The 26,339-nt window shown below is 40.6% G+C and overlaps 1 protein-coding gene across 4 annotated transcripts; it reads right to left on the bottom strand.

Moving 5' to 3' along the window:
- Positions 1-1,702: 1,702 nt before the first annotated feature.
- On the bottom strand, positions 1,703-26,121 carry LOC124152100 (telomerase protein component 1-like). 4 transcript variants are annotated; one of them, XM_048380725.1, is made up of 19 exons: positions 25,925-26,121; positions 24,107-24,266; positions 21,821-22,015; positions 19,862-20,046; positions 17,993-18,103; positions 16,816-16,933; positions 15,570-15,665; positions 14,107-14,224; positions 13,674-13,796; positions 12,721-12,741; positions 11,804-11,919; positions 11,374-11,476; positions 9,838-9,965; positions 8,526-8,729; positions 7,832-8,044; positions 6,264-6,458; positions 4,726-4,874; positions 3,687-3,759; positions 1,703-2,208 (listed from the first exon to the last, which is right to left on the bottom strand). In XM_048380725.1, the coding sequence occupies exons 2-19, from the start codon at positions 24,164-24,166 to the stop codon at positions 1,870-1,872; spliced, it is 2,547 nt and encodes an 848-aa protein (XP_048236682.1). In that variant the 5' UTR covers positions 24,167-24,266; positions 25,925-26,121; the 3' UTR covers positions 1,703-1,869. The 4 variants fall into 4 exon arrangements, with proteins under 4 accessions (XP_048236682.1, XP_046380808.2, XP_048236683.1 ...); XM_046524852.2 differs by having other exon boundaries at positions 25,952-26,121; XM_048380726.1 differs by having other exon boundaries at positions 25,956-26,121.
- Between the last annotated feature and the right edge of the window lie 218 nt (positions 26,122-26,339).

Raw genomic sequence — 26,339 nt, 5'->3', positions numbered from 1 at the left:
AGATGTTGAAGTGTCTGACAGAAACAACATTTCAGATTCAGTGACTGCAATACTTACTGATTACCTACTAACAAATCCTACAGAAGTCTAGAACGACATCTCTAAACTGTAGACATCGTTTCTGTGACACTAACGACTTAAATACAAATCGATGTGCCCTTTTCTTGAAATACAAGCACTTTGCAATACGTTTTTTTAACTATCCATGGATGTTAAGGACTTGACTCCCAATATAATACAAATTCTATGAATTGGGAATGTGAATAAATTTGCAAAATCATGGATTATGATTTGACAATCTGACCTATCAAACCACAATAACCACCTCTGATTGAAAACCCATTATGGCGACCGCATCACCAAGGAAAATAATATTAATAGATTAGTACTTCTGTCTCAGTTATTGTCAGTAAGCAATTTAAAATACTTCTATGTGCAATTATAAGTTATAAACTGCAGATTAAGCAGTGTGTGTGGTAAAAGATATTGTGTAGAAAACAAGACAGAAACTGACTAGGAGAGTGTATTTCATGTTTGGGGGACATCAGGGAGCTTAAATTTGGCACTTTTCAGTAGCTGAATGTGATGTCATATCTTCTGACTCACAATGAGCAGGGGATGTCTTAATAGTGGAGTGGGGTGGAGAGCTACATCTACAAGGTTTGCTGACACATCTTTAGGGGTGGGGGGCACGGGTGGCCCAGTCGTCTAAGGCGCCGCGATTCGCTGTGCAGAGTTGCGTCCCTTGGGCACGCCAGAAACCTATGATTGTGGGTTCGAATCCCGGTTCGCCCCGATTATGTTTCTAGGTTTGTCAGCACCATACCCGTGCTCGTGGGTTTTACCGAAGTGGTAAACGTCTGAGACCTGCATCACGTCGGGCTTTCCTCCCACATTAAGCTGACACGCCGCGATATAACTGGAATACTGTTAAAAGCGGCGCTAAACCCAACTCACTCACTCACTTTAGGGGTGCCCACTTTATGTCAGCTTATTGTTCCACATTCAATTTAGGCTAAAAAAAACATAGGCTTAGTTCTCAGGCACCGCCTGCATCATCATTCGCCACACATTTCCTTTTTATTTCCATTTTACAAAAAGAAAAACTTACCTCAAATATTTCAAGTCCAAAGGTAGTCAAATACTGTAATCCAGCATTTTACTCATCATGGAAAACATTTATGTAGGGAGGCCCTTTCCCAGGTTGATTGTTTATTTGGTTACATACTAGTTTGAACAACTGAAAAAGAGGACAGCGCCCGCACTATATTTTCAAAAACCATTGCCTGAGAACCAATTCTGTTATTTTTTAAAGCCTTAGCGTCGTGAAGAATGCAGGGACACCAGTTCTAGCACGTTTATCTCAAAATTATACATGGACCACATTGCAAGTCATTGAAACTGTTGAATAAAAAATAAAAAAGGAATGACAAGTTAACATCAGCAGGTTTCCTCCAAGAACAAGGTCACCCTCCAAAAGCAGTGTTCGAAATACCTGCCTGCCCGACCGTCAACTCGGGCTGCCAGATTTTCAAATCCCCCTTGCCCGACGGTCGGGTTATAATTCATATGTAAATTTTTTTTAAATGTTTTCCGATGATAAGCATTATTTACATGATGTATTCTAGGATATTAAATACAAATCTGACCTAAAAAGTGTTTGCTATTTCTTTTCTTGCATTACTTCATGTTCAATGAATTCGATTTAAAGTTTTAATTAAATTATCCGGAGAAACATATGATTATAGTGGGCAGGCAGGTTTTGGTCAGGGCTGGCAAGTATTTCAGCTAGCCAGTCCTGTGGTCTGGCTGAAAATTTTGGGAGTATCATACCCTGCCAAATGCCAGTAGTGTTCCAGCTGTTGTTCCCTACTGACCGACATAGGAACACATCTTCCCATAGTTGCCAAATCCACACTGACCACACAGACGTCCTTGGATATCCCCGGACATTTTAACTTGGAGACTCATGTGTCTGTTACAGATGACACACTTAGCACTGGTTGGGGTACCAACACCATGGAATGTGCACAGACTAGCGGTCGCCGTCATGTGGCTGAAGCAATTGGCGCCACAGATGACGCAGGAGACATGAGCCTGCCACCTGTTGGCGGGGTTGAAGCACTGTTGTTTGTGTCTGCAGAACGTGCAGATCATGACCGGCTTGCTGGACCAGGATCCACCCGTTGGACGTGTGCACCGACACCACTGTAACATTGGAATAATATCATACATCGACACCCTGTAACACTGGAATAATATCATATATTGACACCCTGTAACAGCAGAATAATATCATGTATCGAAACCCTGTAACATTGGAAGAATATCATACATCGACACCCTGTAACAGCAGAATAATATCTTACATTGTCACCTGTAACATCAGAATAATATCATACTTTGACACCATGTAACAGCAGAATACTATACATTGACACCCAGTAACATCAGAATAATATACTTTGACACCCTGTACTAGCAAAATAATATACATTGACACCGTGTAACATCAGAATGATATCACACATTGACACCTGTAACATCAGAATGATATCACACATTGACACCTGTAACATCAGAATAATATCATACATTGACACCCTGTAACATCACAATACTGTCATACTTTTACACCCTGTAACATCAGCATAATATACATCGACACCACTGTAACATCAGAATAATATCATATGTTCATACACTGTAAAATCAGAACAATATCATACATTGACACCCCGTAACAGCAGAATAATATCATACATCGACACCGTGTAACATCAGAATAATGTACATTGACAGCCTGTAAAATCAGAACAATATCATACTTTGACACCCCGTAACATCACAATACTGTCATACTTTGACACCATGTAACATCACAATACTGTCATACTTTGACACCATGTAACATCACAATACTGCCATACTTTGACACCCCGTAACATCACAATACTGTCATACTTTGACACCCTGTAACATCACAATACTGTCATACTTTGACACCCCGTAACATCACAATACTGCCATACTTTGTTACCCTGTAACTTCACTATACTGTCATTTTTTGACACCCTGTAACATCACAATACTGTCATACTTTGACACCATGTAACATCACAATACTGCCATACTTTGACACCCCGTAACATCACAATACTGACATACTTTGACACCCTGTAACATCACAATACTGTCATACTTTGACACCCTGTAACATCAGAATAATATCATACACTGACACCCTGTAAAATCAGAATAATATCATACATTGACACCTGTAAAATCAGCGCTAAGCAACCTTACACCAACAAGGTAATAAAAACGATGTGTTTACACGTTACACGACCAAACCTTGAACAAAGGCCTGCTCCCCACTAGTCCGAATTTAATCGTCCAACCTTGGCACGTTGCACATGTGAGGTTGTTACGAAGAGTTAATACCAACTGAAACAACTTTCATACTGCACCCTATTCATATAGTGACTGAGTGAGTGAGTAAGTGAGTTTAGTTTTACGCCGCTTTTAGCAATATTCCAGCAATATCACGGCGGGGGACACCAGAAATGGGCTTCACGCATTGTACACATGTCGGGAATCAAACCCGGGTCTTGGGCGTGACGAGCAAACGCTTTAACCACTAGGCTACCTGACTCCCTCCCTAGTGGTATAAGAAGGAAACGTACGCGGAGATAGCTGCTCCTCTGGTAGGGGCTCACAGCCCAAGAGTCTTTGTCGGTTGTCATAAACTTGACCATCCTGAAACAACAGGCAGTTCTAAGGGTTGTTCATGGTGTACTGTATATCTTGAAATTAATGCGTCTCCAAATTAATTCAACTACTGACCCCTAGCCAAAAATGCAACTCAAAATCAATCTGACTCTCCCCAAACAATCCCCAGTGGAATGATACATATTACCTTAATCCAATCAAACAGCAAATAGCACCGATTTATAGATCTGTCCCATCATTCCATCTGGACGTCATTCCACAAAATGATCTTAGTATTAAAGTGATCGTAACTCCCATACTTCAATACTGATGTATGACAGTCGTAGCACTAAGATCATCTTGTTGAACAGGGACCTAGGCCCATGTGCATGAAGCCATCTTAGCACTATGATTATCTTAAGTCTATGTTAAAGAGTGGGAGTTACAATCATTGTAGTGCAGAGCTCCAGATAACTTTTTGAACAATTGATTTTTTCTCTAGGGGTTTCTATCTTAATTGGGTTATTACATTTTTCATTGGGTAACCAATATTATCTCACTGACCTATTCATCACTATATTGGATTTTTCCCAAAATTAGAGAACATTTTAAGATTTTGAAAAAATGAAATAATGTTTTAGATGTATATACGAGTCTTAATATATAAGCTTGACTTGGAAAGTAAATTAGCTCGTAATTGTGTTTTGGAAATTAGCTCCTTCGTACGCATCCGTTTCTGTACGCAACTTGATTGAAAGTAATTGAGTTTTGAATATTTTGGGGGGTATTTTACGCAAATACGCAGCTTATCTGTAGCTCTGGTAATGCTAAGATGGCTTTGTGCAAGTGGGCCCTGATCCTCATTTTGGTCGGCTCTTATGACAAGCATTAGTGCTAAGGTCCCACTCTGCAAGGAACACAGTAATTTGGACACAAGACATGGACATGGGCATGGACACAAGTGTATTAGAACAGCGGGAAGATGGTGGGGTTTGGTCTGCCCTCGATGCCTACCTGTCCTTCAGGCCGACGTTCCTGAGTAGGTCCGGCAGCAGGAGGGTCCTCAGTCGGGAGTTGTCACTCCAGTACTGGTAGAAGTCAGCCAGGTGTAGCTGCCACTTGTTCCGCTCATCGCGGGATGTGATCACATGACCTTCAACTGCCTTCAAAACAAAAAACACAACTGCCTCCTAAACTGAAATTAAACAAGAAGTTTTTTGCTTCCTTTTGTGAAATATCCTGCTCAGTAGACATTTCTTTCTTCAAAAGATTACATGAATGAGTGTGTGCAGTGTGTACAGTGTATGCAGTGTGTGCAGTGTGTACAGTGTGTGCAGTGTGTGCAGTGTATGCAGTGTATGCAGTGTGTGCAGTGTATGCAGTGTATGCAGTGTATGCAGTGTATGCAGTGAGTGCAGTGTGTGCAGTGTGTGCAAGTTAGGCTTGTCTCATCAGTCCTGTGGAGTGAACTACTGTTTGTGGCGAACACATACGTTTGTATTCGGTGGATCTTAAATACAGTAAACTATGGTATAACAAACTTAAAGGGACAATACTGTCATTTTTTTTTGACACCCTGTAACATCACAATACTGTCATACTTTGACACCCTGTAACATCAGAATAATATCATACATTGACACCTGTAAAATCAGCGCTAAGCAACCTTACACCAACTAGGTAATAAAAACGATGTGTTTACACGTTACACGACAATGCAAAACCTTGAACAAAGGCCTGCTCCCCACTTGTCCGAATTTAATTGTCCAAAAGATTACATGAATGAGTTGCTGTGTGCAGTGTATGCAGTGTGTACAGTGTGTGCGGTATGTACAGTGTGTACAGTGTATGCAGTGTGTACAGTGTGTGTGGTGTGTACAGTGTGTACAGTGTGTGCAGTGTGTGCAGTGTGTGCAGTGTATGCAGTGTGTGCAGTGTATGCAGTGTATGCAGTGTGTGCAAGTTAGGCTTGTCTCATCAGTCCTGTGGAGTGAACTACTGTTTGTGGCGAACACATACGTTTGTATTCGGTGGATCTTAAATACAGTAAACTATGGTATAACAAACTTAAAGGGACCACTAATTATAGTTCGTTATAACCATGGTTCGTTATAAGCATATATACAGCATATACACAGCAAATGGCCGGGACAAAAAAACAGTTTGTTATATCCATCACTTCACTATAAATGTGTTCGGTATAAACATAGTTTACTGTAATCTGATTTTGTTCTATCATTTTTCAGTTTTTAGCACTGATAAAATCTGTAAATCGATTGAAAAAAGATTTGCCTTTGAAACAGGTACATTCATGATCATTTCAGCATCTATACAACTCAAAATAAGTTAAGGAACACCCGACTGTTTTATATTACTATAGTTAATCTGTCATATATCACATGCTTAATTCATGGCATGCATGACCTACAGTTATATGAAAGAGTGTTCTTTAACTTCTTTTGAGTAGTTTGCAAGGATTTTTTATGATAAGGAAAAAAGTTGTGATTACAGTTAACTTGTCTTTGTGTAGCTATACTGAAAAAAACGTATACCTTAAATATTTTCTCGTGGGAGAATGTGACAAACTCCGCGGGGAATCCGGCCACGCGCAGGTAGGGTTTGAGGTGTCTCCGGGCCAGCGCCCAATGTAAGGGCGGCGCCTCCTCCCGTGTCCCCACGTCCCCCAGCAGCTTGAGGACGTCCTCAGTCGCCATCCCAGATGGAGAGGTGGCAATCAGACACACAGCCTGGTCCAGGGACAAAAACACTTAGGTTGAATCCACAAAGAAATCAAACAAATTTCAAGTTTGTTTGTTTGTTTGTTTGTTGTTTGAAGCTGCACTCAGCAATATTCCAGCTATATGATGGCGGTCTGTTAATCATTGAGTCTGGACCAGACAATCCAGTGATTGACATCATGGTCTATGCAACTGGAATATGATGACATGCATCAACCAAGTCACACAGCCTGACCACCCAATCCCTTCAGTCGCCTTTTACGAGAAGCAAAGTCACCTTTCACGGCAAACATGGGTTGCTGAAGACCTATTCTACCCTGGATCTTCACAGGTTCAGACCGCCTCCGTGGTCTAGTGGTAGAGCGTCCGCCCGGAGAGTGGAAGGTCCGGGGTTCGATCCCTGACCGCGTCATACCAAAAGACGTTAAAAGATGGTACTTGTTGTTACCCTGTCTGGCGCTCGGCATTAAGGGGCTAAAACAAGGACTGGTCGGCTCGGAGTCAGTATACTGTGTATGAGTGGGGTATTCATGTTAAACTGCGGCATGGTATCTCAGTGAACTAGCACTATTAATCGGCATCAGTCCGGACTAGTACAAGCAGCCACACAAACACATACATGTCGCATGCGCAATAATCTTGGACACGACGTTAAACCCCATTTCACCTCACCTCACCTCACCTCACCTCACCCCACCTCACAGGTTCTAAATTACAAGTAGGACAAAAGCCTCATATACGACCCACTCTTCATACGTTGTTAAGGATTATTAACTTAATTTTACGTTTAACACCAACCAGAAAATGATTTTATCACAGGCATAATAAGAGTCGAAATTTAAAATATATAACCGGTATTCTTGACTTATCATAGGGCAAGACCTCTTTTTATAGGTTTATGAATTGTGCAAACCCTACACAAGCAAACAAAGAATTAATCTGACAAGCTGTACTGTCTTATTCCCCTGTGAGTACAAAAAAATGTTTGCAAACATTACGTAAAACTGCAAGACATTTAAGTTACATTACAGTACTGACACTAATTAAAGAGGACAAAATAGCTGAATTAATGTTGCGCACCTGGCAACTTACACAGGTAATAACCAAATGTTCTGTGATCCTATTATTTGTTAAAATACTTGTCCAGTTATAGTCTTTAAAGTTTTTTCAGCCTAAATACTTTTGTTTTAAACATTTATCAATATGTTTTTGTTTGTTTGAACAACAAACAAATAATCTTTTCTTCCCCTATTCCCGATATATTAAAAATCTTAAAAATACTAAATAAGAAAGTACTGGCCTAGTGACTACAGTTTGTGTGTATAAAGGTTAAAGGTCAGGCGCCTATGCCTGTTTCATCCTTTATACATGACGTCAGCTACCTTCTTAATGCAGCCGGTGTCGTCCTCCGCCAGTAGTCGGTTGAAGATGACACCGAACAGTCCGTCGAGCGTGTCGGGCAAACTGTGGATCTTCTGCGTGACCATCTGGAAGTCCCCGAACACACGCAGCTCCTCACAGACGAGGGTCATCCACAGGGGGCTGTCCACCTTAGTGTCCTGTGTCAGTGCGGTCAGTTGGTCCTTGTGCAGGTGCTGCAAGCAGGAAGGACAGGATAATATCACCAGATGGGAAGGGGTGGGATTGGGGGGAGATTGGTCAGGTGAGCTAAAATGGGGTTTGACGTTGCATTCAAGAATATTGCACTTATATAGTGACGTATGTGTGTGTGTGTGTGTGTGTGTGTGTGTGTGTGTGTGTGTGTGTGTGTGTGTGTGTGTAACAAACACACCTCTATGAACAGAGTCAAAGTCAAACTTGTTGTCATGGAAGCATATTCTTTTAAAACTTCTTAAATAGCAAAAGGCACCACTTCAATCCCTGATTAATACATGTACAAAGATTGGATGAAAAATGTTGAATAGTTCTGGACCGGAAATCAAAATTGAAAAATTGACGGATGGACGGACGGACAGACGAGGCGATGACTATATCCCCCCTGCATTATATGCTGGGTGATAAAAGCGAAGAATTAGTATGGTGTTGTAGACAGCGATACTGCCACTAGTACTGTACCTTGTTGTATCGCCCCAAGTAGGATACAGCGATACTACGCATGTGGCTCTCCCCCAGTTCTCCCACTGTCATCCAGTAGCAGGGATGTTCCTTCAGTCTCGCCAGTGTCGGTGGGTGTTCGTTACAGCTCACGATCAGGGCAATGTTGGATGGCACAGATGGCGGTAACCAGCTCAAATGGTCGACCAGGTTGCTCTGATTCAGCTGGCAAGGAAAACATGTGTGAGAGTGAGTGAGTGAGTGAGTGGGTGGGTGGGTGGGTGGGTGCGTGGGTGAGTGATTGAGTGAGTGAGTGAGTGAGTGAGTGAGTGAGTGAGTGAGTGAGTGAGTGAGTGAGTGAGTGAGTGAGTGAGTGAGTGAGTGAGTGAGTGAGTGAGTGAGTGGGTATACATAAAAATATAATATATCATGACCATGGTCACCTTTCACAACATCTCTAAGTCATTGTTAGGACCCACACAGGCATATCTTCCCCAGGTTCACAGTTTACTGTTCAACCAGTTTCACAACTTCTATCTGAAATTAATGGCTGAAAAGTTCAAGTTGCTAGTGAGGAAGTATAGTATTGTAATCATCAAACGCTCTCAGACACACGCAGGTCCCTGCTGCAATCAACACACGTCTTTATTCCATTACTGTACAAATCCAACTGTCTAACTGCCCTCTCCTCCCTTCTGTTCTTACCGTCCACCCGCTTCCCTAGCAACGTATCCCCTTCGTCTGCAATATTAGTTCTACATCCTTTTAGAGTTATCCCCCTTACACTGCCCATACATATATGGTAACACAAGTTACCTCCCCCTGACACTACATTCAGATAAATTTGGATGGCTTCACAAGGCAGGATGTATCAATAATTGGATCCAAGCACAGATACAGCCTCATCCAAAAGGAATGGTACATCCTGTCAATTTGTCAATTTTCATACAGTAATAGCGTATTTTTTTAAATGATAAGTATCATGATACATAGGTCACGATATGATATGTATCTTGATACAAATATTTACATCAAATCGAATGAAAACTTCATGACAATTAATATTTCAGAGCAGGTTCAAAAGGAAAAGTTAGCTGCAGACACATGTTCGTAAGGGCTATTTTTAGCGGTGAAGTTGAAACGGTAATTACAACACATTTTGCTACATCTGACTGTCAAAAATGCCACTGGTCATTAAACAAGTAAGTAATTTATTTCAGCAGGAGTATCCAAGTATGGATTCACATATCGGACAGAGAATCAAACCAGGACCTAGTGTTTGATGAGTGAACACACCATGCATTGAGCTAAGAGTCCTTCTTCCCACGTTTACCTCATTCACTGCATCAATGACGATGGTGAGTTTCCTCCCAGTCTCCTGGAACTTCACAAGGGCTTTGTTGAGGAGCTCCTGCTGTTTGCTCACTGAAGTAGAAAAGTTCTCCCTTTCTTCTTGCAACACTGAAATGATATTTACTGCTCTGAAGGAAGGACAACTGGGCAACTCATGCTAATATACTGTTTACGTCCAAGCACTATATCATAAGGGACTGTCCATATAATATTTGATGGGGGAGAGATGGGTGGAGCTGTTCGGGTTGGGTTGTTTTATTGTATGTGCGTATATGTGTGTGTGTGTGTGTGTGTGTGTGTGTGTGTGTGTGTGTGTGTGTGTGTGTGTGTGCACGTGTGTTGGAGGTGTGTGTGTGTGTGTGTGTGTGTGTGTGTGTGTGTGTGTGTGTGTGTGTGTGTGTGTGTGTGTATGTGTGCGTGCGTGCACGTGTGTTGGAGGTGTGTGTGTGTGTGTGTGTGTGTGTTGGAGGTGTGTGTGTGTGTGTTGGAGGTGTGTGTGTGTGTGTGTGCGCACGTGTGTTGGAGGTGTGTGTGTGTGTGTGTGTGTGTGTGTGTGTGTGTGTGTGCGTGCGTGCACGTGTGTTGGAGGTGTGTGTGTGTGTGTGTGTGTGTGTGTGTGTGTGTTGGAGGTGTGTGTGTGTGTGTTGGAGGTGTGTGTGTGTGTGTGTGTGCGCACGTGTGTTGGAGGTGTGTGTGTGTGTGTGTGTGTATGTGTGTGTGTGTGTGTGTGCACGTGTGTTGGAGGTGTGTGTGTGTGCACGTGTGTTGGAGGTGTGTGTGTGTGTGTGTGTGTGTGTGTGTGTGTGTGTGTGTGTGCACGTGTGTTGGAGGTGTGTGTGTGTGTGTGTGTGTGTGTGTGTGTGTGTGTGTGTGTGCACGTGTGTTGGAGGTGTGTGATAGTCGTAGCTTTTTCACAGCATCACATCATCAACATTGTCTGTGTTGCGTCAACAATGGTGTCTGTAACATCAATAACTGTGTATGCTGTAAACAATCCCATCTACATTAAGTTGACACTGCCAAGTTATTAAACAGAAATAATAATAATTCTGTAATTCTGCTAGGCTAATAAAACTCAGTTACACCAGATTTCAGTACCATGGTCCATTCCACAATGCGACCTTTGCACTAAGATGGTGATACGCTATACTTTAGTTTATACTTACAACAAATTTAGTGCTAAGATGAAAAGTAATATACTTTGGTATGTACTTACAACGAATAAAGCACTAAGATGATAAAGTGCTATAGTTTGGTATATACTTATGTTTAATTAAGCACTAAGATTATAAAATGCTAAAGTTTGATATATACTTATGATGACTTTAGTGCTAAGATGATAAAGTGATGTACTTATGGCGATCGTAGTGCTAAGATGTGGATGTGCTGTACTATATATATATATATATATACTTACAATGAATGTGGCGCTATTATAATGTGCTGCACTTTAGCATATACTTCATCAATTTTAGCGCCAAGATTGCATGGTGGAACCCAGGATTCCTGTACCCACCCTCCTTTTCTGTCAGTGCCTCCATCAGTCGGAACAACATGTCTGAGGTGTCCCGGCTACGACTAGTGCTGCCGCTGAAGTGATAGAATATCTTGTGACCTTTCTGAAAACAAATCAACGATCTTCTCATCAATTGTCTCATGAAATTTCAAGAATCCCCTTTCCTCAGTTGGAAGTCCATCGGTTTCTCCCTTGTATTAGAATATGTTGCATTGGGATCACCGCTAGTATAATTATAATAATATGCATTTTCGCCAGAGAATTCTTGAGAGTTTCCCCAAGAAACAATGATTCATAATGGTGTCTATATTACAAGGAATGAATTTAATAACAAGAAATAAAGTTTTTAAAATTCATAAGGGATAATGAGGAATCCGGCACCCAGAAGAGGGAAGGTTTTAAAAAACATAGCTTTCATTGTAAATCTGACCTCTATTGCTGTGAGGACCAGGTGAGCTAACAACGAGGTCTTCCCCCACCCACTCTTGGCCTGCACCACACACAGCAGGTTGTCCTCGGGGGTCAGCGTCCATAAGTCCGGCTTCCCTGCACAACAGACACAACACTGAACATATCGAACAAGAGTGAGTGAGTGAGTTGGGCTTTACGCAGCTTTAAACAGTATTCAAAGAGTAGTACCCATTCTTATTTCATTGAACAAGAGTTTTATCTGTGATCTTAAAGTCATCAAGGCCATGATTTGGTAATATGAGCATCAATCTATGCTTTGGTTCCCAGAGGTGAGCGTTATAAAACCTAACGAGGTACTCATAAACTCCATGTACCCCTCGTGATCCTGCTACAACAAATTTATCTTACAGACATGTCTTAATCTGCCATTGTAAAAGAATTAAAACAAATTCAAAATTGATAGAAGGCAGCTGTTCGAGTGACTTTCATTGACTCGGAAAAAGCGTGCAGCTTTTCGCTTTGAAGCGTGGTGTAGAGGATGTATTCTTTCTCTCAGAAATCCATGTGCAGCCTGTCTTGTTTGTGGTAGAGTATAAGGGATTTATTCTCCCTCTCAGAAATCCATGTGCAGCCTGTTTTGTTTGTGGCGGGGTATAAGAGATCTATTTTCCCTCTCAGAAATGCATGTGCAGCCTGTCTTGCTTGTGGCAGGGTATAAGAGATTTATTCTCCTGCTGAGAATTTATTTCCCTCCAAGATGGGATACATAGTATTTTATCAAGATCACATGGACCAATCAGATCTCATCATTCTGACATGATATGATAATTAGATTTAAATGACTTCTATTTTACTGAGCCTGGTTCCCCTGAACCAGAACCTTCAAGTTCTTATTGGATAGGAATGAACAACACTGAAATAAATGAAAGAACTTACTTATTCCTGCCTCCCCGCCATCTGAAATGTAGAAAAACTTAAACGTTAAAGTCTATACTAAAATGCCACATAAAGGAAACTCTATGTTTAATATTCTGATGTAAAATTCCTCTACCTCATCACATATTCCAGTACTGGGGCGGTATTCATAAACATTCTTAGAGTGCTACAGAGGTCTCAAGAATGTTTATGAATACTGCCCCTGAGCTACAACCACTAACTTATCCCGCTATGTGTTGAGCACACCTGCTGATCACCCCACAGACATTGCTTGTGCATAGATGTGACATGAAGACTCTACAACACCATGCCGGTGAATCTGTACAGTGTTGGTATTCCAAGAAGACACCTGAGTATTTCCAGACTAATTGGGAACCCTAAATCATCAAATGGATTGAGTGAGTGAGTGAGTGAGTATGGTTTTACGCCACTTTTAGCAATATTCCAGCAATATCACGGCGGGGGACACCAGAAATGGGCTTTACACATTGTACCCATGTCAGGAATCGAACCCGGGTCTTCGGCATGACGAGCGAACGCTTTAACCACTAGGCTACCCGACCGCCCCTCAAATGGATTGAGGTGGTTGAAGGCAATGAATATGTAGTGATTTCCCTTTTATTCAAGTTTATTGCAGTCATCTATACTTTTAAATACTATTTCTTGTCATCACTGTGATGATATTCAATTTTCTACATGTTTTACCTGTGGTTGTATCAGTGTCTTATTTTCTTAAGTACACATTTTAATATCATATATTTTCTTTTTTTCATTTTTTAATATCTATATTTTCTGTTTTAAATTTTTTAATATCATATATTTTCTTTTTTTCATATTTTAGTGCCAATCAACTGTACAATATTAACTTCCCTTGGGATAATGAAGTTTTATCTTATTTTAACCTTCTGTCAAGATAAGGAATTTCTGATCAATACAAAAATATCCAAACATACCGATTTTGCTCAGGTCACATGACCCTGGATCAGTCATGTATCCCATCAGTGTCTGCACTTCCTGTTCACGTCCAATCACAAGCTCTGCCTTCTCAATGATGAAGATACGTTGAAGTTCTTTTTCTGCAGGAAAAATCCAGCTGGTGATAGTCAACAGGGCCTATACCATTCAACTCAAATTGTTCTCAATTGTTGAGTGCCATTGTCACATCTGTCTAGAATGTTAAATTGGTACCCTTGTACAATAAGGTAACCGAGTATCCATCTTGGTATCCAGACATTCCCAGATTGAAATTGGCTCATTGAGGTATCAGACTGACCAAAAGTACCAAAGATAAATTAGTAGTTCCATTTTGGCAGAAACAGTTTGTGCGATGATTTTCCTATGCATAATTGATATAAGAGCTTTAAGGCTAAACTTGAGTTGTCTGACCTTGCTCCTCTAAGGAAAGTGTTGCTAGTGTCAGCTGCTCCGGATATTTCCTAGTGATGGCCGACTTGAAAAACTCAAGACATTGGTCAGCAAAGTCATCCAGGCCAGTCAACTGCACCTACATTGGTATATCTAGAGATGTGAAACATACCCATGGTTGGACATCACTACATACAGTAAAAAGGGATCAGACACCAGCAAGATGTCAGTATCTAGGAGGAAGGCAGCAGACACCAGCAAGATGTCAGTATCTAGTAGGAAGGCAGCAGACACCAGCAAGAGGTCAGTATCTAGGAGGAAGGCAGCAGACACCAGCAAGAGGTCAGTATCTAGGAGGAAGGCAGCAGACACCAGCAAGATGTCAGTATCTAGGAGGAAGGCAGCAGACACCAGCAAGAGGTCAGTATCTAGGAGGAAGGCAGCAGACACCAGCAAGATGTCAGTATCTAGGAGGAAGGCAGCAGACACCAGCAAGATGTCAGTGTCTAGGAGGAAGGCAGCAGACACCAGCAAGATGTCAGTATCTAGGAGGAAGGCAGCAGACACCAGCAAGAGGTCAGTATCTAGGAGGAAGGCAGCAGACACCAGCAAGATGTCAGTATCTAGTAGGAAGGCAGCAGACACCAGCAAAATGTCAGTATCTAGGAGGAAGGCAGCAGACACCAGCAAGATGTCAGTATCTAGGAGGAAGGCAGCAGACACCAGCAAGATGTCAGTGTCTAGGAGGAAGGCAGCAGACACCAGCAAGATGTCAGTATCTAGGAGGAAGGCAGCAGACACCAGCAAGATGTCAGTATCTAGTGGAACAAGGCAGCAGACACCAGCAAGAGGTCAGTATCTAGGAGGAAGGCAGCAGACACCAGCAAGATGTCAGTATCTGGGAGGAAGGCAGCAGACACCAGCAAGATGTCAGTATCTAGGAGGAAGGCAGCAGACACCAGCAAGATGTCAGTATCTAGGAGGAAGGCAGCAGACACCAGCAAGATGTCAGTATCTAGTGGAACAAGGCAGCAGACACCAGCAAGAGGTCAGTATCTAGGAGGAAGGCAGCAGACACCAGCAAGATGTCAGTATCTGGGAGGAAGGCAGCAGACACCAGCAAGATGTCAGTATCTAGGAGGAAGGCAGCAGACACCAGCAAGATGTCAGTGTCTAGGAGGAAGGCAGCAGACACAAGCAAGATGTCAGTATCTAGGAGGAAGGCAGCAGACACCAGCAAGAGGTCAGTATCTAGGAGGAAGGCAGCAGACACCAGCAAGAGGTCAGTATCTAGGAGGAAGGCAGCAGACACCAGCAAGAGGTCAGTATCTAGTGGAGGACCTGATTACTTCAGGTACTGAGCTGCATATGGTATTCCTGAATACTACTTAAGACATATACATGGTGCGTGGCAAGATGATGTAAAAAGATTGCTACATGGAGAAGAGTCATGTATATTCTGTTGAAATATGCAATCGTCTTACCTTCTCTCGTCCTGTGGATGAAGACATGCCAGCTGCCTGAACACTGTAGTTGAATATCTGATCCGGGAATTGTTGCTTTAACCGTGTCTTGAACATCTGTTGATCAATAACGTTCATCTTACAAGCAAACATTTAGTGTATGAATATGCATTATTGGCTTTTGAGATGTGTGTTTTTGGTATTGGGCTTTCAAAGTGTGATTTATGGCCACACCAAGTGTAGGTCTAGATGTTGTATTATGTGTCTCTGTGTGAAACTGTCACTGTGTAATTCAACTGCCCTGAACTATCTTACTGATTTTGGATCATTTGCCACAGTTGTTTTTTCTTGTGTTAATGATTAAATAAGTTATTATTGTTGACTTATTTGTAAGAATGGACCTTCAATATATTTTTGCGTTTATGGAAGTATAAATGTAGAAACCGGAGTGTTACACTTTGTGTAGATTTGTACAGTGGGCACAACGTTCGGTTTGACATTTGAATCTCCACAAAAGCAAAATATAATGTACTCAATTCCACAATATTCCCCATTTTCCAGGATGCCCACAGACGTTCCCTGGTTCTAAGAAACAAATACTGTGGGCAGCACCAAATTATTAGTGTAAACTGTTCTACCCATGGTTCAACTACACTGACATCTTAGCATTTCTTCTGATTTAGAATATGTGCTGGTGTTATGTCTGGTGACACTTTCTCTAGAGTGTGTTTGTAGAGTTGGTGTGTCAGGTTGAGATGGTGTGTCAGGTTGAGTCGGTGTGTCAGGTTGAGTCAGTGTGTCAGGTTGAGTTGGTGTGTCAGGTTGAGTCGGTGTGTCAGGTTGAGTCAGTGTGTCAGGTTGAGTCGGTGTGTCAGGTTGAGTCGGTGTGTCAGGTTGAGTCAGTGTGTCAGGTTGAGTTGGTGTGTCAGGTTGTCAGGTTGAGTCAGTGTGTCAGGTTGAGTTGGTGTGTCAGGTTGAGTCGGTGTGTCAGGTTGAGTCAGTGTGTCAGGTTGAGTCGGTGTGTCAGGTTGAGTCGGTGTGTCAGGTTGAGTCGGTGTGTCAGGTTGAGTCAGTGTGTCAGGTTGAGTCGGTGCGTCAGGTTGAGTCGGTGCGTCAGGTTGAGTCGGTGCGTCAGGTTGAGTCGGTGCGTCAGGTTGAGTCGGTGTGTCAGGTTGAGTCGGTGTGTCAGGTTGAGTCAATGTGTCAGGTTGAGTCAGTGTGTCAGGTTGTGTCTGCAATATGAAGCAGGAGTCCCCAATCAACTGACCTTGAGATGCTCTCTACCCAAGTCCACTGCTTCTATGAACCTACTGACATGAGTCTCAGACACTTCAGACAGAAACGCTGGGTCACGGAGGAAGAAAGCTGCATTCGGGTTCTTTTTTCTACAAGAAAAGGAATATCAACCATCATGTAAAAAGAGTCATAGAAAGAATTTACAACATTTTTTTTTCACAAAATATTTAATGGAAACACACTAAACATAAACATGAAAGCATTTACTCTGCATATTGAGGACTTCTTACTCTGACATCAAACCATCAAACAAATAATGATGCTGTACATGGCATAGCCAGGTCAATCCCACTACATACATAGTCAACTTATCAGTCACATGAAGGTTATTAACACACCTGTATGTTCCATAAAGGTAATTAACATACCTGTATGTTCCATAAAGGTAATTAACATACCTGTATGTTCCATAAAGGTAATTAACACACCTGTATGTTCCATAAAGGTAATTAACACACCTGTATGTTCCATAAAGGTAATTAACACACATGTATGTTCCATAAAGGTAATTAACACACCTGTATGTTTCATAAATATAATTAACCCACCTGTATGTTCCATAAATGTTATTAACCCACCTGTATGTTCCATGAAGATAATTAACACACCTGTTTGTTCCATGAAGGTAATCAACACACCTGTATGTTGCATGAAGGTAAATAACCCACCCGTATGGTCCAAAAAGGTAATTAACCCACCTGTATGTTCCATGAAGATAATTAACACACCTGTATGTTCCATGAAGGTAATTAACCCACCTGTATGTTCCATGAAGGTAATTAACCCACCTGTATGTTCCATGAAGATAATTAACACACCTGTATGTTCTATGAAGGTAATTAACACACCTGTATGTTCCATGAAGGTAATTAACCCACCTGTATGTTCCATGAAGATAATTAACCCACCTGTATGTTCCATGAAGGTAATTAACACACCTGTATGTTCCATGAAGGTAATTAACCCACCTGTATGTTCCATGAAGATAATTAACACACCTGTATGTTCCATGAAGGTAATTAACCCACCTGTATGTTCCATGAAGGTAATTAACACACCTGTATGTTCTATGAAGGTAATTAACCCACCTGTATGTTCCATGAAGGTAATTAACCCACCTGTATGTTCCATGAAGGTAATTAACCCACCTGTATGCTCCATGCAGGACCTCCATAAAAGTGATGGAGGTTCCTTCCACCCAGTCATATTTCTGCATCACCTCCTCGGTGATGTCGCCACCCCCGGGGATCCACCCATACCTGAAACGGCAGGGTGTGAGTTAATCTCAGCAAGCACTCAGTTACCAAGTGAAGGGTGGGTGGCTGAATATCTTCACTCAGAATGCCATGTGATAATGGTGACCAAAGGCCTTTTCATTGAAAAATTAGGAAACAGAGAGAATTCAATTTGGCCAGCTCATATGAAATTTGAATGCTGAAGCCTATAAGCTTATACCCATCATAACCAGTATCATCTATACTTTGTATTCAAATCCATCAAGCAAATCTGAAATTACGTCTTGACAGCCATTAATTGATAGCCATAGCCATCCCTGTCTGTGAGGATTTATCCTGACAATTGGTAATAACAGACAAGAAGGCCATGACAGGTTTTTCACACCTGAATTTTTTTTATGAAAGCTGCATGTACTTTATAATGTCTCAGTGTATATTTGAGTTGAAGTAGGTAAAAGATGCAGACCAGGTACAATGTACAGCACAAAAGTAACACAACAAGAAAGTGTATAATTGAACGACTTAAATACAAATGAGCTCAGTTATAAAATTTAGACTTAAAGAGAAAATATTAAGTTGCTAGTAGAGTGTAACTTGTACCTAGCCTACAACCCACTGGGGCAGACAACTAGAATATACTGAACAGGAAAGGCGGTGGGTGGCCGGGGAACAAAAACAAACGTGTTCGGGTAGCGTTTAGCTAGCCAATGACACTGAAAGGTGGGAATTTAAACCATGCCGCTAGGGATGACGGGAAGAGAATATTAGGTCTCGTCAGCCCGAGACAAGAACATAGAAACAGGCATTATGGGTAGAAACATGACCTGGAAAAGGCCTAGCAGACCGTAAACTTTATAAACAAATGATAACTACGAAGGCCTGTACAAAAACAAGAAAGCCTCACATGGACACGCAACATAAACAGACTGTACTACAAACGGTATGTGGCAAAACAAATGTTGAGGATCTTAATAAATCATTTTCAATCTACCGACAGAAAATGTGAAAATTGATCAACCTGTGAGAACTGACCACATTCTTTGTTATCTATGTCACTGCTTCCACCCATGTGCAGTTAAAACAAATCGAAGCTCATTGTATGGGTGTATTATGCACACACTGGTAGTCCACCGTTAGTCAAATACTGTATTCGAGAATTTTACTCATCAAGGAATATATTTATGGAGGGAAGCCTGTTCCAGGTTGACTGTACACAACTGTTTATTTGGTTACATACCAGTTTGAACAGGCTGCCCGCCCGCACTATATTTACAAAAGCCATTGCCTGAGAACCATTTCTTTTATTTTTTTAAGCTATATATTGTTTAATGAGAAAAATTCACTATAACTCCATGGTAACACTACAAGTCACTAAGGTTTACTTTATTTCTGACTATGCACCCATTCCTTCTGACACTTATATGTTTGAATAAAGATAAAGCTTCAGTCAGCTTCAGTGTTTACATGACCAAATCGTTTTATATGTGTACCTACATATTTTTTTGCCAGGGCGCTGGTAAAACAATTTTCAAGCGGGTATTTTGTACCCAACTCTTGAGACCTACAGCGGGTATCCGGGTAGGGTCGGGTAATAGGGGGTCGGGTACCCAGGTAGTAAATTTGCTTTCATACCAGCCCTAGAATCCATTATCACAGAAACTTTGGCAATAAAGGTCTTTGGGGTTCGAAAGATTCTGATCAAAAACGCACCAGGCGCAACATGCCTCTTGATAATCTAACTTAACTTTCAAACTAATCAAAAACCTATAACATGCATTTCACCTTTCTCCCACCAGATTCAGAAAGAACGGTTCTCCTTCATTGACTTGGTGACAGGTGTCCAGCTCTTCCATGCAGATAGCGATTGTCTCCGCTGTCGTGGAATCCTGGGGCACACCCCAACGCAGGTCACAGTCAATGATGCGAATCTTCCTCTCACTGCCCCATTCCCGTAACTCAGGGAACACCTGCAGGACATGCATCAAACAATACCATGCTGTAACCATAATGTATGGAACAATAACATATAATAACATTATACAGCCATGATGCCTGGAATAATAACATTATACAACCATGATGCCTGGAATAATAACATTATACAACCATGATGCCTGGAATAATAACATTATACAACCATGATGCATGGAATAATAACATTATACAACCATGATGCATGGAATAATAACATTATACAACCATGATGCATGGAATAATAACATTATACAACCATGATGCATGGAATAATAACATTATATAACCATGATGCATGGAATAATAACATTATATAACCATGATGCATGGAATAATAACATTATATAACCATGATGCATGGAATAATAACATTATATAACCATGATGCATGGAATAATAACATTATACAACCATGATGCATGGAATAATAACATTATACAACCATGATGCATGGAATAATAACATTATATAACCATGATGCATGGAATAATAACATTATACAACCATGATGCATGGAATAATAACATTATACAACCATGATGCCTGGAATAATAACATTATACAACCATGATGCATGTAATAATAACATTATATAACCATGATGCATGGAATAATAACATTATACAACCATGATGCCTGGAATAATAACATTATACAACCATGATGCATGGAATAATAACATTATACAACCATGATGCATGGAATAATAACAGTATTTATCATGCCTCCACGTCAGAATGATGAGATCTGATTGGTTCACATGACCTTGATAAAATATTATGTATCCCGCCAGGGGGGGAATTATTTCTGAGCCATAAAATAAATTAAATCCCTTATATCCCTCAACGAAGGAAACAGGCTGCATGTGGATTCCTGAACAGGAGAATAAATCCCTTACACCCTGCTTTGAAGTAATAAGCTGAACGCTTTTTCTGAGTCAATATAAGTCAAATGACATAGCACAAATTAACCTCAGCTCAACTGAACAGCTGTTTCACAAGGAGTACATGTTTGATGTGTCCCTAATACTCCTCATGATATTGCTACAACTTATAATAACCATGATGCATTGTATATGAACATTATTTAACCACAATGTATGGAATAATAACATTATATAACCATAATGCATGGAATAATAACATTATATAACCATGATGCATGGAATAATAAACATGATATAGTCTTGAGTCATGGAATAATGACACGATATAGTCTTGAGTCATGGAATAATAACATGATATAGCCTTGAGTCATGGAATAATAACATGATATAGTCTTGAGTCATGGAATAATAACACGATATAGTCTTGAGTCATGGAATAATAACACGATATAGTCTTGAGTCATGGAATAATAACATGATGTAGTCTTGAGTCATGGAATAATAACACGATATAGTCTTGAGTCATGGAATAATAACATGATATAGTCTTGAGTCATGGAATAATAACATGATATAGTCTTGAGTCATGGAATAATGACACGATATAGTCTTGAGTCATGGAATAATAACATGATATAGTCTTGAGTCATGGAATAATAGCATGCTATCTTTGGCTACCCCTTGAACCATACACCTGTAGTAACTAGGTGATGCTCGAGTTTGTGTTGGTCAACTGATTTGTAGCATGCCATAAGATGTCTACGCTATGTCGACTTAGCCAGGCAGTATTAGTTGCGCTATTCAGCTGTCACACCTTGGGTTAGTCAGTATGGCAGAGTGGTTGAATTAAATTTGTCATAGTCACTGGACCCTTCACTTACCTTCTTGACAAGGATCTCTCTTTCATTGAAAAAATCAGTGAATGTTGAGGAGACAAATATGCGAACAGTCCTCCATCCCATAAAACCAGGAAGATCAGGAGGAGGTGGCTTCCAGTCCTGGTACTTCTTGTCCTCGGTGTCGATCTGCTCCCAGCAACTCTCTACTCTCCTCGCGGCGTCAGACATCTCGGGTGCCTGGACACCACAGGACAGAGAAAAGTAAAAGGAAGCAATCAGAGCAATGCCTAGAGATGTGTATCTATCCTTATTAGGAGTGCCAGTTGGGAAGTGCTTGTTGAACAAATTAGCTGTAAATTAACTTGCACATAACAACCACCTGACTTCTTGAAAAGACAAAAACAATGTCATTAAAATCAGATCTAAGTTCTCGCTGCCACTAAACAAAGATCTGAGGACATCCCATTATGGGTCACGTCAGAACGACCTTTCGCCAATTTTGACCGACCACTGAAATGACTAACAAGAAGTCGACATCAGCCAATTAGAAAGCAGCTTTCTCGAGCTTTGCGTCACTCGTTTCAACATGGCGACTTCCATTTCAGACTACACTTGAAAAATATGTTGACACAGTTCTCGATTAAAATTTTGAAAACTGAACAAACGAACATTCCTGAATGTCTAATATATGGTTGAGATTGTATGCCAGGGCATCCCACGTACAGTGCAACGCCTCCTCCGTTCAAATGTTTATCCCACGGAAGCGAGAGATAGACAATACGGGCAGTAACTGTCGTTCGGAATACACCGTGTTAACGTTTTCGAGGTTACATGATTAGAAAACACATTCCGACTGTCACTTTCCTGATCTGGTAAGCGACGCTTTGATTGGTCGGATGAAAGGTCGTTCTGACGTGACCCGTAATGGGATGTCCTCAGATCTTTGTTAGCGATAGCGAGAACTAATTAAACTGAATTTAATGAGATTGAGGCAAAAACTTCCATCATAAGCCAGAATAAATGAATTTTCTATTGCCATCTGTCTCACTACAAAACACTCTCATAATTATAATTTTAATGACCTGTAGATGCTATTTTTTGTGTGTTCTTTCGTTACTTGTTGAAGGACACCATACATGTAGTCCTACCACACATTCATGCTTCTTGTGAATCACATCCACTAACACCCAGTGTGGGTTCAGGGTTAGAATAGGTCCCCAGAAAAACTACGCTGGTCGTAAGGGGTGACTAAATGGATCGGGTGGTCAGACTAGTTGACCTGGTTGATTGTGTCATCTTACTCTGATGGCATGGATCATAACTCACAATATCAATCACTGGATTGTCTGGTCCAGACTTGATAATATACAGGTCGCCATCATACATTTAGAGTATTGCTGAGTAAATTAATCCTAATTATCCAGTGTATCTTACTTCCATTCTAGTATGAAATACCCTGGTCCATTTTGCCAACAGATATCTTTGCTTTAAGTCTAATTTGAATGACACAATGCTAAAAACAGCCGCCGACAACTGTGAATGTCAATAGAGTTTATGACGCGAGTGTGTTTGGGGATGGTAAATATCCTGCATTAGGAATAAACGTTGTATTTAGCGAGCCTTCATGTTTTTAATCAAGGTGCTCAAGTGATTTGATGACATTTGATGAGGTAAGACCTGTTTGGTTACAATATAAATCTTAATTAGCGAACAGATCGTCTTGACTGGGCGCCACAATTTTGTCTGAAGCAAATGCAAGTGACACAAGAGCTGGAATCAGATTGGTCAATAGGAGGGACATAGAGGGACACAACTTGTAATAGCCCCTGGTGGCGCTACAATCGAGACTGGAAGTTCCAGCCTAGTTCAGCAAGGGTGAAAACTGGACTTTTATAGTCAGTTAACGTCCTTGCCTCGGGAAGATGTCCAATCACTTACACTTTCATGGTTGAAACAAGCAAGGCATATATGCAGTACTTGATTTGTCATGTTTTGTGTCGTCTCAAAGACAGCTTGGAATGTCTTGTGGCATAAGAAATTCATAATACTCTGGATAACATCTTTTTCAGCTAACATTTCAGTATTAAACAGTCTACTGATTCAGGTAAATATACTGTCTCAGTAGTGATTTTGAATGTAGATCTAAGTGAACCTTGAAAAGACATTTTTCTGGTTTCCAGAACATGGATGAGCGTAACCCTGTGCCAGGTTAGTGACAGGAGACATTGGAATGCTGCTTCCGAAGTGAAGCTATGGTTGTGAATGTGTCCAAAGTATATATTGTAACTGAATGGAGATATGATAGGATGGATAATCGAGGATCATTACCATCTGGTCATGTGACCTTTTTTCCTGTGAGTCCATCTGATGCTTGTACTTCTGATACATTGTCAGGATAGTAGTACCTCCACAGTCACCAACGCAATCTTAGAACCTACTCATCAGACAACTGGCCTCGCTCTCTGGTTGTATCCACTGCAGACATCAACTGTTCAACAAACCAAAGAAAGTTTGGGGGTTTATCGATTGGTTAAAGATTATTGCACACACACACACACACACATATATATATATATATATATATATATATATATATATATATATATATATATATAGATAGACACACACACACACACACACACACACACACACACACACACACACACATGCTTGTGTGTGTGGCTGCTTGTACTAGTCTAAACCTAAGCCAGTTTTGTAGTGATAGCCGACTGAGATACCAAGCCGCAGTTAACCATGGATACGACAGTCAGTACACTGGCCCCGAACCGACCAACCCTTGCTCTATCTCATTAATGCTTAGCACCAGGCAGGGTAACAACAAGTATCTTATTTTAACGTCTTTTGCATGACACTGTCAGGGATCAAACAACCAACGTTGAACAGACAAGACACTATATCCACTAGACCACCGAGGCGGTGTGAGAAAGTTTGAAGCTTAGTTACTTATCTTGATCAAAGGTACTCCATGACTCCTTTGTTTCCAGTAGTGGTTACAGATGTTTCATATTCAGTCATGATTAGCTTAGGTCAGTCAAAATAGAAATAGAACTGAAATTGTGTAGCTCAATACATTTATATTTTATTCAGCATAAATGAGTTTGGATTGATAGGTTTTGTGGGGAGATTAAAAGCAAGCACATTGCTTGTTTTTAATTTGGTGGCTATATATATATATATGATGTTCATGTACATAAACCTGTGTTTATATTGTACTCGTCATCTCTTGTTCTACCTGGCTAAGCCAGTCACCCCCTCTAGTCAGAACATGATAGTTGGAGGAAAATCTGGGCACAACCAAATTTTCAATAGGCAAATTGTATATATGTATGTGTACACTGAATTAAGAATTGAGTGAGTATGGTTTACTGATTTTCACTTAACTAATTAGCATCATTAGCTTAAATTAAAAATACATTATTTACAGCTCTAATTTCTTTTTCTTCAGCAAAAAGTGGCTTGGTTCCGTTTAGTGGGTAAAATTAAATTCTAATTTTGTTTGAAGTGCAGGATGTAATATGTTAATCATTTTTCTTATTCAATGCTGCCTAGCTATGTTTGTTATAATCCTCAAACCTTACAGGAAAAAGGTGCTGTCTGATCTAATAAACTTGTTTAACATACTTTTGGAAAGCATTTCAGTCAAGTGCCAAGTTAAAGTCTTAGGTTGCATTAGTTAAAGCTAGCCTTGAATATATAAAAAGGAATTCAGGGCTAACTTTAACTGGTGTAACTGAAGACTTTAGTTTGCACTTGGAAGAGAGGGGAGACATTAAACACGTTAAAGGAGATCACAGCTTCATGGCTTGGATCTTATTTCCTGTCTAGATCTGGATGTTGTAATAAGTGCCATGTGTGAAAATGAGGCATTTTCTCTGCGAAATTAATCAACTGCTCGACTGATATTATATTAGAAAAATGAAGTGATTGAGTGAGTGAGAGCTAGATCACCTACTTTGAATATTTCTCTGTGAAAGAATGTAAGCTCTCATGTGACAAATGTACAAACATATTTCACACCAAACACCACATTCTGTCAATTCAAAAACAACATTGTATCATCCCTTTACTAGCAATTTAAAAAATCTACTTCCCCATTAAAAAAAATCATTTTGATTTTCCTCATACCACAATCAAGTGAACCTATGTACACACTAACACAGTTCTCGATCTGTGTCAGAATCAGCATCTACTGTCATCTAGCAAACCCAACTGTGCACGCTTTTGGCAATGAGGAGACCGCCTTGCCGGTTTGTTACAGGTCTGCAACAGAGTGTCCCCAATTTCTATTTTCCTAGCAGACAGCTTACTTCCTGATTTCATTTGTTTTGGTAACGGGTCACAGTAAAATCTTATTGTGAACATTTATACGAAATATGATTCCTTTATTAAGATCCACGTGTCATCAATACACAAATATGTCACAAATTAGAAAGATGTGCGTAATCTATGTTGTTGCATAAGTACCTTTAACCTAGTGAGAATGATCTACACAACATTTCCAGCATAACTCTAAAACCGTTTGGGTAACTTCATCTTTTTG

The sequence above is a fragment of the Haliotis rufescens genome, unplaced genomic scaffold, assembly GCF_023055435.1.
Source record: "Haliotis rufescens isolate VD_foot unplaced genomic scaffold, xgHalRufe1.0.p SCAF_32, whole genome shotgun sequence".
NCBI classification, from domain to species: domain Eukaryota; kingdom Metazoa; phylum Mollusca; class Gastropoda; order Lepetellida; family Haliotidae; genus Haliotis; species Haliotis rufescens.
The sequence above is the reverse complement of the archived record's forward strand: the minus strand, read 5'-3'. Positions and strand labels throughout refer to the sequence as shown.

Coding starts and splice junctions, on each gene's coding strand:
- LOC124152100 (XM_048380725.1), bottom strand. CDS start 24,166: ATGTATCAGAAGTACAAGCATCAGATGGACTCACAGGAAAAAAGGTCA. Junction 14,225..15,569: donor CATCCACAGGACGAGAGAAG/GTAAGACGATTG, acceptor ATACCAATGTAG/GTGCAGTTGACTGGCCTGGA. Junction 11,920..12,720: donor TGGCGGGGAGGCAGGAATAA/GTAAGTTCTTTC, acceptor TCTGTTGTGCAG/GGAAGCCGGACTTATGGACG.